The following is a 13,383-nucleotide window of genomic DNA, read 5'->3' on the forward strand; positions in this document are numbered from 1 at the left end:
TAATCATTTCCCAGACTTGAGCCAGGACTAATTTAATGAATGGGAGGTCAGGATAGGTCTGTAAGGAGAGATGCCAGTATGTTATCAAAATTATATTGTTAACCTTTCTTCCAACCTCTGAAAGGGACATATAACCTTTTACTAAGGTGACTGTGCATTGAGAAAACACAAATTATTAGACCTTTTGGAGATTACTGAACTGACACTAATTCCAGGAGACCTAACACATTATTGTGATCTATCAGTCACAATAGGGTATTATGGAAATCTGTGTTCAATGATGTTTTAGTTTAGGTTCATTTCACAGTGGATTCAGTAAGACTTTGAATTCATATTTTGGTTATTTCATGATATATAATCCAAGTATTTGTTCTCTGACCTATGGAGTGAGGACTATTATAGTGGGAAAGACTTTAAATTAAAACAATAGTGTATTCCTAGAAAGGTTGTAGATATTAGTGTCACCATGAAGAACCTAAAAGGTAAAGTGGTGGTGATTTCTACCACATCCCAATTTAACCCCACCCATTAGGCCTATTCTAAAAACAGATGAATTTTGGAGAATGACAATGGGTTACTATACGCCTTCTCAGATAGTGACTCTGGTTGCAACTGCCATACCAGTTGTAGTCTCATTGCTTTAGAAAATTGGCATTATCCTCTTATATCTGGTATGTAGCTATTGATCTGTCAAGTGCCCTTACCTGCATACCTGGTAGTAAAGAGCATCAGAAATTGTTTGCTTTTAGCTAGAAAAGTCACAATTCACATTTACCATCACATTTGTATGTTAGAGGGTGGGAAGTAAATCCAACTGAAATCCAAAGATCTTATACCTCAGTGAAGTTTCTAGGGATGCACTTGTGTAGGAAATGTTGAGATAATCCCTTCTTAGGTGAATGATTGTATTGGTGAATTGCTATATCTGGCTTCTACAATGAAAAGGGAGGCACAATTCCTAGTGGACCTCTGAATTTTGAGGCAATGTATCACTCATTTTGGATGTGTTTCTCTGGCCCATTTACTAAGTTAATAGGAAATAGCTAGTTTTGAGGAGGTCCTAGAACAAGAGAAGGCTCCGCTGAACATTTCTAGTATGCTGTGCAAGCTGCTCTGCATAGGACCCAGCAGATTCATCATGCCTGAATTGTCAGTGGCAGGTGGTAGTGTATCCAGATCCTTTAACAGACCTCTATAGTTGTATCATAGCACAAGTCTTAGAATTTTGGAGAAAAGACCTGCCATCTTTTGTGGGTAATTACTCTTCTTTTGAAAAATGGCTTTTAGCCTGCTATTGAACCTTTGTAGAGACTGCTTAATAGAGAACTAAGTTCCCCACTAAGTGAGAATTGCTTAACCATGACTTACCAAGCTATAAAGTTATAAAGCTATAAAGCACTTAACCATTAAATTAAATTGGTAAATGTGAGATTTGGTTCACACAGGACCTGAAAGGCCCAAAAACTTAAGTTACGTGAAGAAGCTACCCAAATACCTATTGTCCCCATTCCTGCTACACTCTTTTCTCTCTGCCAGGGTGCGCCTATAGCCTCATGGAGAGTTCCCTATGATCAGTTGACAGAGGAAGTGAAGACATACACTGATTTTAAGATGGTTCTATATGGTATGCAGGCACTGCAAGAAATGGAAAGCTGCAGCATCACATCTCCTGTTTTGCAAAATCTCTGAAGGATAATGGTGAAGGGAAATACTCCCAATGGGCAGATCTTTGAGCAATGTAATTTGTTATTTATTTCAGAGAAATGGCCAGAAGTATAAGTCTATTACTATTCATAGGGTATGGCCAATACCTTACCTAGATGGTCAGGGAATTTGAAGGAACATGACTAGAAAATTGGTTACAAGAAGGTCTGGGAAAGGTATGTAGAAAGACCTCTCTGGGCAAAAAACACAAAGATATTTGTGTCTTCTGTGAATGCAAAAGTAAGAGAACTTTAATAATCAAGTGCGGTATTTGTTCTGTGGTTATTGATAGTCAGACTGTTTCCCTAGCCACCCTGTTCTTGTACAATGGACTCATAAACAAAGCAGGCTTGTCAGCAGGGATGAAAGTTATATATGCACTCAGCAATGTGTAGTTCCATTCACCAAGGCCAACTTGGCTATAGCCACTGCTGAGTTCCCAGTCTGCCAGCAACAGAGACCAACACTGAGTCTCCAGTGTGGCACCATTCCCAGGGGTGATCAGCCATCTACCTAGTGGCAGTTTTATTACAATGGGCTGCTTTTATTATGGAAGAAACAGTGCTTTTTTTCTTATTAAATAGAAAATTACTCTAGATATATATTTGTCTTCCCTACACACAGTGCTTCAGTGCTTCTGGCAAATTTACCATCCATAGATCTACAGAATACCTTACATGATATTCCACACAGATTGCTTCTGGTTAGGGAACACATTTTGTGGCAAATGGTTTATAGCAGTGGGTTCATGCTCATGAAATTCACTAGTGTTATATCCCCCACTATCTTTCAGCTAGCTTGACAGAATGTTGTCCTTTTGAACACTCAATCACAGTGCCATATTTATGGAAATACCTTGCTGGAATGAGCTGTATTCCCCAGGAAGCTGAATATGCCCCCAGATTAGTACAATGCTGTTTCTGTCATAACTAGTATTCAGGAATCAAGGAGTGGACACAGGAGTGGCACCACTCACCATTATCCTTAGTGATCCATCCACTAGCACAGTTTTTGTTTCCTGTCTCTGTGATCTTACACTCTGCTGACCTAGAATCTTAGAAACTCTCTTCATTAATGTTGCCTGACACTCAGTGAGGTCTTTCTTTCTGCAAACTTGAGTCTTCCTTGAGAGTTAGAAAAGAGTGGAATTATTTTGAGACTGTGGATTCTAATAGAATTGCTGCACAACATGGAACAAACTACTTAGAGTAGGTTCTTTATCTGAAAATCAAGAATGATAATAGCTCTTCCTCAAAGGATTGTTTGAAATTTATAAAGTGATATGTACAGCATAACTTCCTACTCAGACCCACTCAGCATGTTTGTACTATATTCTGTTTAGGGGACTTTTCTATGATCAGTTGGGTTATTTCCCACTGTGTCTTATAAAATTTTGTTTCTGAAATTTCTTTTATATATCCCCTTTGTGTGCTTGATGTCCTTTTAGCATATTAGTCATTATTGTCATCTTTATCACTTTTTTATAAAAACATTCTTCAAGCAAATTTTCTAAATTTCCTAATTCGTTTGCTGTTCAAATATAACTTATAAACTTGAGTTATCATGTTTTTATCTAAAAGCAAGCTTTTAATATTTTTAGATTGCTTAATTTCAAACATATAATCTCCTTTTTTAAAATTATAAAAATGCATTCATACTATGAGTACATACTCTCTATTTGGATGATAAAATAACTACAGATATTTTGATTTAATACTTGCCAGACTTCTCATTACATATGCATCATGCATACATACACATTTACATATACTCTATGATAAAAGATTTTATATAATGTTGTTACCTGCTATATGATATAATGTAACATTTGTTATTAAACATAGATGTATTTTATCCTTTTAAATAATAAGATAATGTACTCTTGAATTTCATTTGAAAAATAGTAACTTTTTTGAAAGAAGATTATTTACAGTGATTTCATAGAATGGTCTCTTTTTAAAAATACTGTCTATCCAGCAATTGTTTTTCCTATAAATACATATTTATAAAAGAAGGATTCTGTGTGTTATGTTGCAGTTTGAGAATAGTTCTATCAGAAATCATTTTAAGTCCCTGTTCACTTATTGTTGACATTGCAATATTTGCTAGATCAATAGTCCACATCATTCTAAGGTGATTAGTGAAAGCTCTGCATGTAAGGAAGGAGCTTTGGTATTATGTACATTTCTACTTCTGTGCTGGAGCAGTAGTGGAATAAGAACTCCAAGTGTCTATGTCAAGTGAAGGAAGAGCTCTTGGGACAATGAAGTTTTATTAATGGGCCAAGCAACTAGGTTTTCCTTTCATATTTCCTATAAAAGACATGTTAGACAAGTCCCATGTTACTTGGAGCAAATGCTACAACATTCTTTTGCCACAAAAAGCTTTGATTAGCATGTTACTTTACCAGTTGAAGACTGAGGGTGAATATAAAAGCTGGCTGCCTTTAGCAGAGGGCACAGTGGAATTCCATTAATCCTGTGATTATCTTAAGTCACCTGTCATATTTTCTGGCTCCTGCTGCTCTAGGTTTTCAGGCTTCCCAGATTTGTAGGAGAATGTCATTCATTTACTGCTTCAGAGGGCTCCTCCTTTGCTGTGTTCAATTGCAAGCTAGTATATATTTTCTTTGGTCTGATCCTATCTTTACTATATCTAAGAGGAGTTTTTCAAAGTGTCTAAATGCTGTAGACATTCTTCTTTGTATATTAAAACTTTAAAAAATAAAACTCCACTAATTGTATGTTTCTTAGGTCATGCCAGTGTGTTTTATGGGGTAAAGAAAACTTATGAACTCAACCCTTTTGAGAAGAATCTTCTAGGCCATCTTCTCTGTTGGTTGAAGAGATACATGTGTGAAATGCTTTCATGAAGTCTGGGTGTATTGCGTCTCCGACTTTTCCTTTATTTACCAAATGTTTCTCTTTTTGTAATAGATGATTCAACACGTGTTCCTCTTGGAAAAAGCATGGACTACATAAATGCTAGTTATATTAGAATAGTCAATCATGGAGAAGAGAATTTTTATATTGCTACCCAAGGACCACTGCCACACACTACAAATGACTTCTGGCAAATGGTTTTGGAAAATAATTCTAATGTTATTGCCATGATAACCAGAGATGTGGAGGATGGAGTTATGAAATGCCACAATTACTGGCCCATTTCACTGAAGACGCCTTTGGAGTTGGAACACCTTCGTATCTTCCAGGAGAAATACCAGATACTTAAATATTTCATCATTCGAGTATTTCAAATTGTGGAGAAGTCTGTAAGTTTTTAAAAATAAATATGAAGTGTATGTTGTACCATACTACACAAGCAGATATATTAGGACTAAAAAATAGGATTAAGATGTAATATAGACTGAATAAATACTTTGATAAGTAACCTTTTACTTCCCTTTTATAGAAGAAACTAACTACCATCACTTTTACTTCTGTATTAACCAAACTTTGAAAAGAAAAGAAAGTTGGAGAGGTGGGATGGAGAGAGTGAGTATTAGAAGTTGTCTGATCCTGGATATTCTTTGGCTGCTTCTGCTGAATGTGGCAGATATGTATTGAGTCCTTGAAGTGCTAACCACCCTGCCAGGCACTACTGATACTTATTAAATAGCACAAGATTAATATACTCACTGATTCTTGAATTATTATCTTCAGTGGTAATATTAAGATCTGTATTAGAAAGAAGTACTTAGATTTTCTTGAGGTTTAAGGGAAGATTTACTGGAGGAGGTGACATCTGGATGGAGAATTACCCATATTAAAGATAGAGGAAATAAATGACTCACATATAAAACTGCATGAGATGTGTATATAGAAATATAAATAGTTAAGTATTTCTGTAATGTAAGAGTTCAGTTTCAGAAAATAATGAAAGATAAAATGAAGAGATAGAAAGTAAGCAGGGACTATCCATCTAAAGCATGAAATGTCTTTTTTTCACCAAAAGAGTATGAACTTTGTAATAAAAAAACAGTTGGGAGACATTGAAGAATTTTAGTGAGTTGCATGGTCAAATAATGCAGTTGAGTTGAATTGGTAGACTTAAGTGATTTATGACTTGTGGCTTATAAATGATAAAAGGAAGGATTAGAAGTTAGATTGTTCAACAGTGTAGACTGACTATTTAAATTTAAATTTATATAAAATGACAAATTCAGTTCCTCATTTGCAGTAGTTACATTTCTAGTTCTTATTAGTCATGTTACTAGTAGCTACTATATGGGACAGCACAGAAGTAGAACATTTGCATTGTTATAGAATGTTCTGTTAAGAAACAATGGCATTGGGCTGGGGATGTGGCTGAAGCCATAATGAGCTCACCTGGCATGCACGGGGCTCTGGGTTGGATCCTCAGCACCACATAAAAAATAAAGATGTTGTATCCACCAAAAACTAAAAAAAAATAAATAAATAAATATTAAAAAATTCTCTCTCTCTCTCTCTCTCTCTCTCTCTCTCTCTCTCTCTCTCTCTCAAAACATTAAAGAAACAATGGTGTAGAGTAATTCATGCTTTAATAGATTTGGAAAATAGAAAAGGAATGGAGAAAGTGGTAAGTTACATTACTCAAGTGGGTTGGATTAACAAGTTAGTGATGGTGTGTTCATCAGGAGTGAAAAGAAGTTGGAGTTGAACAGGAATCTTGAAAAGAACTGTTGAGATTTGGAGTCATCACCAAATAAGTTGATTGAAACAGAGACAATGACCAAGAAAGGGTTGATAATGAGTGATGCTAGTGGGTGGACCCATAAATTTGCACAAGCAACAAAACATGCAACTGTGTGATTATTTTCTTTTTAGCTGCATAACTTTGGGATCCCTGAACACAGACTAGAGGACTAATTCAGGGTAGAATGCTATCTAGTACATGTGGGAAGATTCAGATAATCAAAGATTTGACAGTTTGGTAAGAGATAATTCAGATAATCCACTGTGAAGTGTAAGTTGCTTAGTGATATATGAGGGTTAATAAACAAGGAGTAAATGGAGGATATGAAGGCCTCCATTTGTTCATTCGACATTGGAGTTGAAGTGGAGCATATTGAGATAGTAGTGTAGGAGCTTCTGGCCACAACTTGATGTTGGAATTGTAGAACTGCAAATATTCTATACCAGGTATTTTAGTTTTGGTGGTCAATAATGGGAGTAGAAGAAAGGAAGTGGTCTCCCCTGAAAGACAGAAATAAAAATATTGTGAGGTTATTGTGTTTGTTGTGAAGTTTAGAAATGATTTTACTCTGAATGATGATAGAAGTTATAGAAGGGATAAGATTAGGATTTTCAGTGAATGTGCAAAATTGTGAAATTAAGTCACTGGGTGATAACAATGAGAAGATAAAGCCAATATGTGTGAAACTCAAAAGGAAAAGCATTTAATACAAGGAGAAGGAATAAGGAATTGAGAAAAGAAGTGGACAGCAAGAATTGTAAACACTTTTCCAACTTTCTTGGGCATAGAAGACAGACACAGTCTTTATTCTTGGAACTTTTATAGTCTAGTGAGCAAGACACTAACAAATCAGTTCCAAATGGTGTATTGCTTAGAGAAGATAGATCAAAATTCCATTGGGTATGGGGCTGGGGATGTGGCTCAAGCGATAGTGCGCTCGCCTGGCATGCGTGCAGCCCGGGTTCGATCCTCAGCACCACATACAAAGATGTTGTGTCCGCCAATAACTAAAAAATAAATATTAAAAATTCTCTCTCCTCTCTCTCTTAAAAAAAAAAGATATAAAAAAACTAAAAAAAATTCCATTGCGTATATATGCCAATTTTTTTATCCATTCATCTACTGAAGGGCATCTAGGTTGACTCCACAGTTTAGCTATTGTGAATTGTGTTGCTATAAACATTGATGTGGCTGTGTCCCTGTAGTATGCTGTTTTTAAGTCCTTTTGGTATAGACCGAGGAGAGGGATAGCTGGGTCAGATGGTGGTTCCATTCCCAAATTTCCTTAGGAATCTCCATACTGCTTTCCATAATGGCTGTACCAATTTGCAGTCCCACCAGCAAAGTTTGAGTGTACATTTTCCCCCACATCCTTGCCAACACTTATTGTTGTTTGTCTTCATAATCGCTGCCATTCTGACTGGAGTGAGATGATATATTAGAGTAGTTTTGATTTGCATTTTTTCTAATTGCTAGAGATGATGAACATTGTTTCATATATTTGTTGATTGATTGTATATCCGTTTCTGAGAAGTGTCTCTTCAGATCCTTAGCCCATTTATTGATTGGGTTATTTGGTTTTTTGTTGCTTAGCTTTTTGAGTTCTTTATATACCCTAGAGATTAGTGCTCTATCTGATGTGTGAGGGGTAAAAATTTGCTCCCAGGATGTAGGCTCTCTGTTCACCTCACAGATTATTTCTTTTGTTGAGAAGAAACTTTTTTAGTTTGAATCCATCCTATTTATCGATTCTTGGTTTTAATTATTACACTCTAGGAGTCTTATTAAGGAAGTTGGGGCCTAATCCCACATGATGAAGATTAGGGCCTACTTTCTCTTCTATTAGATACAGAGTCTCTGGTTTAATTCCTAGGTCCTTGATCCACTTTGAGTTGAGTTTTGTGCATGGTGAGAGATAGGGGTTTAATTTCATTTTGTTGCATATGGATTTCCAGTTTTCCAAGCACTATTTTTTGAAGAGGCTATCTTTTCTCTATTGCATATTTTAGGCACCTTTGTCAAATATAAGATAATTGTAGTTTTGTGGATTAGTTTCTGTGTCTTCTGTTCTGAACCATTGATCTCCCAGTCTGTTTTGGTACCAATACCAGCTGTCTTTTTACTATTGCTCTGTAGTACAGTTTAAGGTCTGGTGTAGTGATGCTACCTGCTTCACGCTTCCTGCTAAGGATTGCTTTAGCTAATCTGGGCCTCTTATTTTTCCAGATGAATTTCATGATTGCTTTTTCTATTTCTATGAGGAATGTCATTGGGATTTTGATCAGAATTGCATTAAATATGTATAGTTTTTGGTAGTATAGTCATTTTGATAATATTAATTCTGCCTATCCAAGAGCAAGGTAGATCTTTCCATCTTCTAAGGTCTTCTTTGATTTCTTTCTTTAGGATCCTGTAGTTTTCAAAGATTTCACTATATATGTTTAATAAGAATTTTAATGCACCTCTTTTGTTGATTCCCAAGTATTTTATTTCATTTTTTGAGGTTATTGTAAAGGGGTAGTTTTTCTCATTTCCTTCTCAGATGATTTGTCACTGATACACAGAAATGCCTTTGATTTATGGGAGTTAATTTTAAATCCTGCTACTTTGCTGAATTCAGTTACAGTTCTAGAAGTTTTCTGGTGGAGCTTTTTGGGTCTAGGTATAGAATCATATCATCAGAAAATAGTGCTAATTTAAGTTCTTCTTTTACTATACATATCCTTTTAATTTCTTTTGTCTATCTAATTGCTCTGGCCAGTGTTTCAAAAACTATGTTGAATAGAAGTGGTGAAAGAGGGCATCCCTCTTCACAGTTTTTAGAGGGAATGCCTTTAATTTTTCTCCATTTAGAATGATGTTGTCCTGAGGCTTAGCATAGATAGCCTTTAAGATGTTGAGATATGTTCCTGTTCTCCCTGAATTTAGTCTTTGTTCTCTAGTTTTTCTAGTGTTTTTAACATGTAAAGGTGCTGTATTTTGTCAAATGCTTTTTCTGCATCTATTGAGATGATCATATGATTCTTATATTTGAGTCTATTGATGTGATGAATTACATTTATTGATTTCTGAATGTTGAACCAACCTTGCATTCCTGGGATGAATCCCACTTGATCATGGTACAAGATCTTTTTGATATGTTTTTTTCGAATTTTATTCATCAATAAAAGACAATAAAATCATGACATTTGCAGGTAAATGGATGGCATTGGAGATGATAATGCTCAGTGAAGTTAGCCAATCCCCAAAAAAACAAATGTCAAGTGTTTTCTCTGATATAAGGAGGCTGATTCATAGTGGAGTAGGGAGGGGGAGCATGGGAGGAATAGATAGACTTTAGATAGGGCAGGGGGATGGGAATGAAAAGGAGGGGGCAGGAGGTTAGCAATGATGGTGGAATGTGATAGACATCATTACTCAAAGTACATGCATGAAGACACAAATTGATGTCAACATACTTTATATACAACCTGAGATATGAAAGATTGTGCTGTATATGTTTAATAAGAACTGTAATGCATTCTGCTGTCATTTATTTTTTCAAAAAATCAATAAAAAATAAACTAGTACCTCAAAGAGAGAGAGAGAGAGAGAGAGAGAGAGAGAGAGAGAGAGAGAGAGAGAGAGAGAGAGAATATCAAGTGGGAGGCACAGAGTAATAGTCCATTGCAAGGATTCAAATGCTAAGGATATCCTATGAAGCCCTGGCAAGGGGGCCAATGCTGGGCCTTTTAGTTGAGGCCCATGGTTGGATAGTCTGCATCAGGAGTTCCATCTACATGGCATTGGATCAGGAAATTAGTGAGGTCCACCTTTGTGCAAGTTCTCAATAGTCAGTGGTACAGGAAAGATCTGATAATAGCAACTCTCAATTTGGTGCCTTCACAAGATTTTGAAGTATTGTTTACATCATTCAGTTTCGTACACCAATGATTCAAATGAGTTTTCTATTCAGTATTAAGTTAAAAGTTGTTTTAAATATCGTCTCCTCTCACTGTCATTTCCAGATCTCAAGTTATTTCTGTCACTGTCAAGTGTTATGTAATGTAGAACATATTAATAGCCAAAGTGACGTGGAGGTTTTCTAGATTTATGATTTCAGGTATAAAACTATATTAAATACATTAATATAGAACATATAACACAGCATTCTTATTATAATTAGGTTTATCTAGAGAAAGATAACCAATAGGATTTATGTTTATGGAAAGAGAAAGAAGAGGGAAAAATATTACTTTTAAGTAATTAGCTTGCATGATTGTGGAGGATTGACACATCTACATAATGGGACAGTAGACTGGAGACCCAGGAAAGAATTCCAGTTTGAGTCCAAAAGCAGTCTGCTGGTAGAATTCCTCTTGTTCAAGGGAATTTAGTCTTTGTTCTCTTAATGTCTTCAGCTGACTGAGTGAAGCCTACCCATGTTCTAGAGAGTAATCTGCTTTATTCAAAGTCCACTGATTTAAATTATAATATACTATAATACAAAAATATCTTCACAGAAATATCTAGAATAATGTTTGAACAAATATCCAGGTACTGTGACCCAGCCAAGCAGACATGAAAATTAACCATCACAAATTAGAAGAGGGGTCTGAACATCTTAGGGTAAACCAAAGAGGAGGAAAATGGGCTGGGGCTGGAGCTCAGTGGCAGAGCTTTTGCCTTACATGTGTGAGGCACTGGGTTCAATTCTTAGCATCACATAAAAATAAACAAATAAAATGAAGGCATGCTGTTCATCTACAACTACCAAAAAAAAAAAGGTGGGGAGAAACCCATTCTGAATTTTCCAAGAGGGACCCTGGTGAGGTAAGCCAGTGTTCCCACACTGGGGAAAGAGTGATGATTCCTTTGGATTGAATATGGTAAACTCCAAGTGTTACCTATGTCAATCTTGAGAAGAATTTCATGAGTATACTTCAAGGGTGCTAAGAACAATAGTTGGGACTACAGTCTGCTCTCATGTTCATAAACAACCTGACAACATCACTAGAGGAGTTTGGTTAGGCCCCTGTCAGTTTTTATATTTAGTAATATAAAAGCTAAACTAGATTGCATTTTATGGTTATATTCCTAATGTATTGGCATATCTTTTACCCTAAATATTTTGAAATCTTGATTTTTCTGCAACCTCATGCAGAATAAAAATAGTGCATTAGGGTTCAGGAGGCCTATGTTAAAGTCCCAATTTAAACATATGGGCCTTGTGACCTAGTATACACCTCCCAATCCCCCTAATCCTAATCTGTAAAAACAAAGGATAAAGTAGGGATGATTCACAGGAATGTTGTGAAGATTAAATGGATTATTTCTTGGGAAGCCCTTGGTAAGCTCAATTTGTGTTGACTGTTAATATTCTTATTTTCATTGTTTTATTGAGTTCTCCTTTGTAAAATTGAGAAAAAATTCAAACCTGGCAACTTTCAGAATTTTTATAAATCAAAATTAGGTTTGAGTTCTCTTTGAAAGTTTTATATAATATTAGTATAATATGGTATGTCCACTATTATAAGGATTGTATTATTATTGGTATATTAGAAATTGAAATTAAATCTCTTGTATAAGAAATCAATAAATCTCTCTCTCTCTCCCCTCCCCCCCCCCTCTCTCTCTCTCTGACAGACAGGAACTAGCCACTCTGTAAAACACTTGCAGTTCACTAACTGGCCAGACCATGGCACTCCTACTTCAGCAGATGATTTCATAAAATATGTTCGTTATGTAAGGAAGAGCCACCTTACAGGACCTATAGTGGTTCACTGCAGTGCTGGTGTAGGCCGAACAGGGGTATTCATATGTGTGGATGCTGTGTTCTGTGCTATTGAAAAGAACTTTTCAGTAAGTATGTGAATCAAACAGATAAAACAATGCTGTTTATGTAACACTACTTGTAACAGCCTGATAATATTGGAAGACTAATATTTGGCCTTTAGGAGCAACTTAAAAACTGAAAGTACATGAGATTTGGATACCTGCTTCTCACTTAACTTACTGTAGGTTCCGGGGGGAGGTGTGTGATTGTGAGGATCTAAGAAATAATATAAATCAATCACTTAGGAATAGTGTCTGAAAATATATTAGATACACAGTTAATAGGATTTTATCTTCTTTTTTCTTTCCTCTGTAACCCACCATGGTTTTTAGTATCTAGTATCTTGTAAATGAACTATGCCGGTTTTTAGTACATTTGAGCACACTGAAAAAATATAGACTTCAGAGCTAATGAGATGTCTCTAGGTTTGACTGTCAATTTTACCACATCAGATTTTGGTGACTTTGTGTAACTTGCTCATTCTCTCTCAAACTCAGTACACTTATATAAAATAAGGGCAATAATATTGTTGGGTTTTAGTTAAGCATTAACAATCCTTTAATTTTCTCCTAAATTTGGAACTAGTAAGAGATAGATACTGGGATCTAATATATGGTGATTAAACTGTTATTGCCTAAACTGATTGGGAATGTGACTTGAGATCTGTGGCTCAAAGGGCTTACTTACTGAACTGTATTCCTATGCTGCAGGAGTGAGGAGAGGAAGACATCTGTTTCTCATTACCTATTTACTGAGCAAACACTAGGGGGAAAGTGGCTGATAGAACGATCACAAGAAATGTGAAAGTGCATACCTCAGCCGTAAGGAAACAGGTTTCTAAACATCTGCCCTGGCAAGCATATTCTGTAAAGTTACGTTTTTGTCAGAACCAGCGTCAAATTCCTGCCCTCTCAGACTTTGCAAAGTCATACTCTAACAGTGAAAGTTCTCCTTGGTAGCAGAAAAATGGCCGTTGTGGTTCCAGCACTCATTCTCAGATAATATCAAATAGGGAGTAAAAATCTAATTCCAATTATTCCTTGGAGGATGGAGGAACATCTGTTTTTCAGAAGTTCAGGCCAAAATCTTCGAGTATGTCCCTTTTCTGACTGAAAATTAGCTTCTTTTATGAACTAATAACAGAGGGATGTAGTGGTCCATCTACCTCAGTTCATTTGGTTGAGAAT

At 35.9% G+C, this 13,383-nt stretch overlaps 1 protein-coding gene across 1 annotated transcript in view; it reads left to right on the forward strand.

The window, feature by feature from the left end:
- Ptpn20 (protein tyrosine phosphatase non-receptor type 20) overlaps nucleotides 1-13,383 on the forward strand; it is a 101,491-nt gene that overhangs the window by 75,163 nt on the left and 12,945 nt on the right. The window contains exons 9-10 of the mRNA XM_078042706.1: nucleotides 4,641-4,975; nucleotides 12,007-12,222. Of these exons, the coding sequence (XP_077898832.1) occupies nucleotides 4,641-4,975; nucleotides 12,007-12,222 (551 nt within the window). The remainder of the gene's footprint in view (nucleotides 1-4,640; nucleotides 4,976-12,006; nucleotides 12,223-13,383) is intronic.

The sequence above is a fragment of the Ictidomys tridecemlineatus genome, chromosome 1 (assembly GCF_052094955.1).
Source record: "Ictidomys tridecemlineatus isolate mIctTri1 chromosome 1, mIctTri1.hap1, whole genome shotgun sequence".
NCBI classification, from domain to species: Eukaryota; Metazoa; Chordata; class Mammalia; order Rodentia; family Sciuridae; genus Ictidomys; species Ictidomys tridecemlineatus.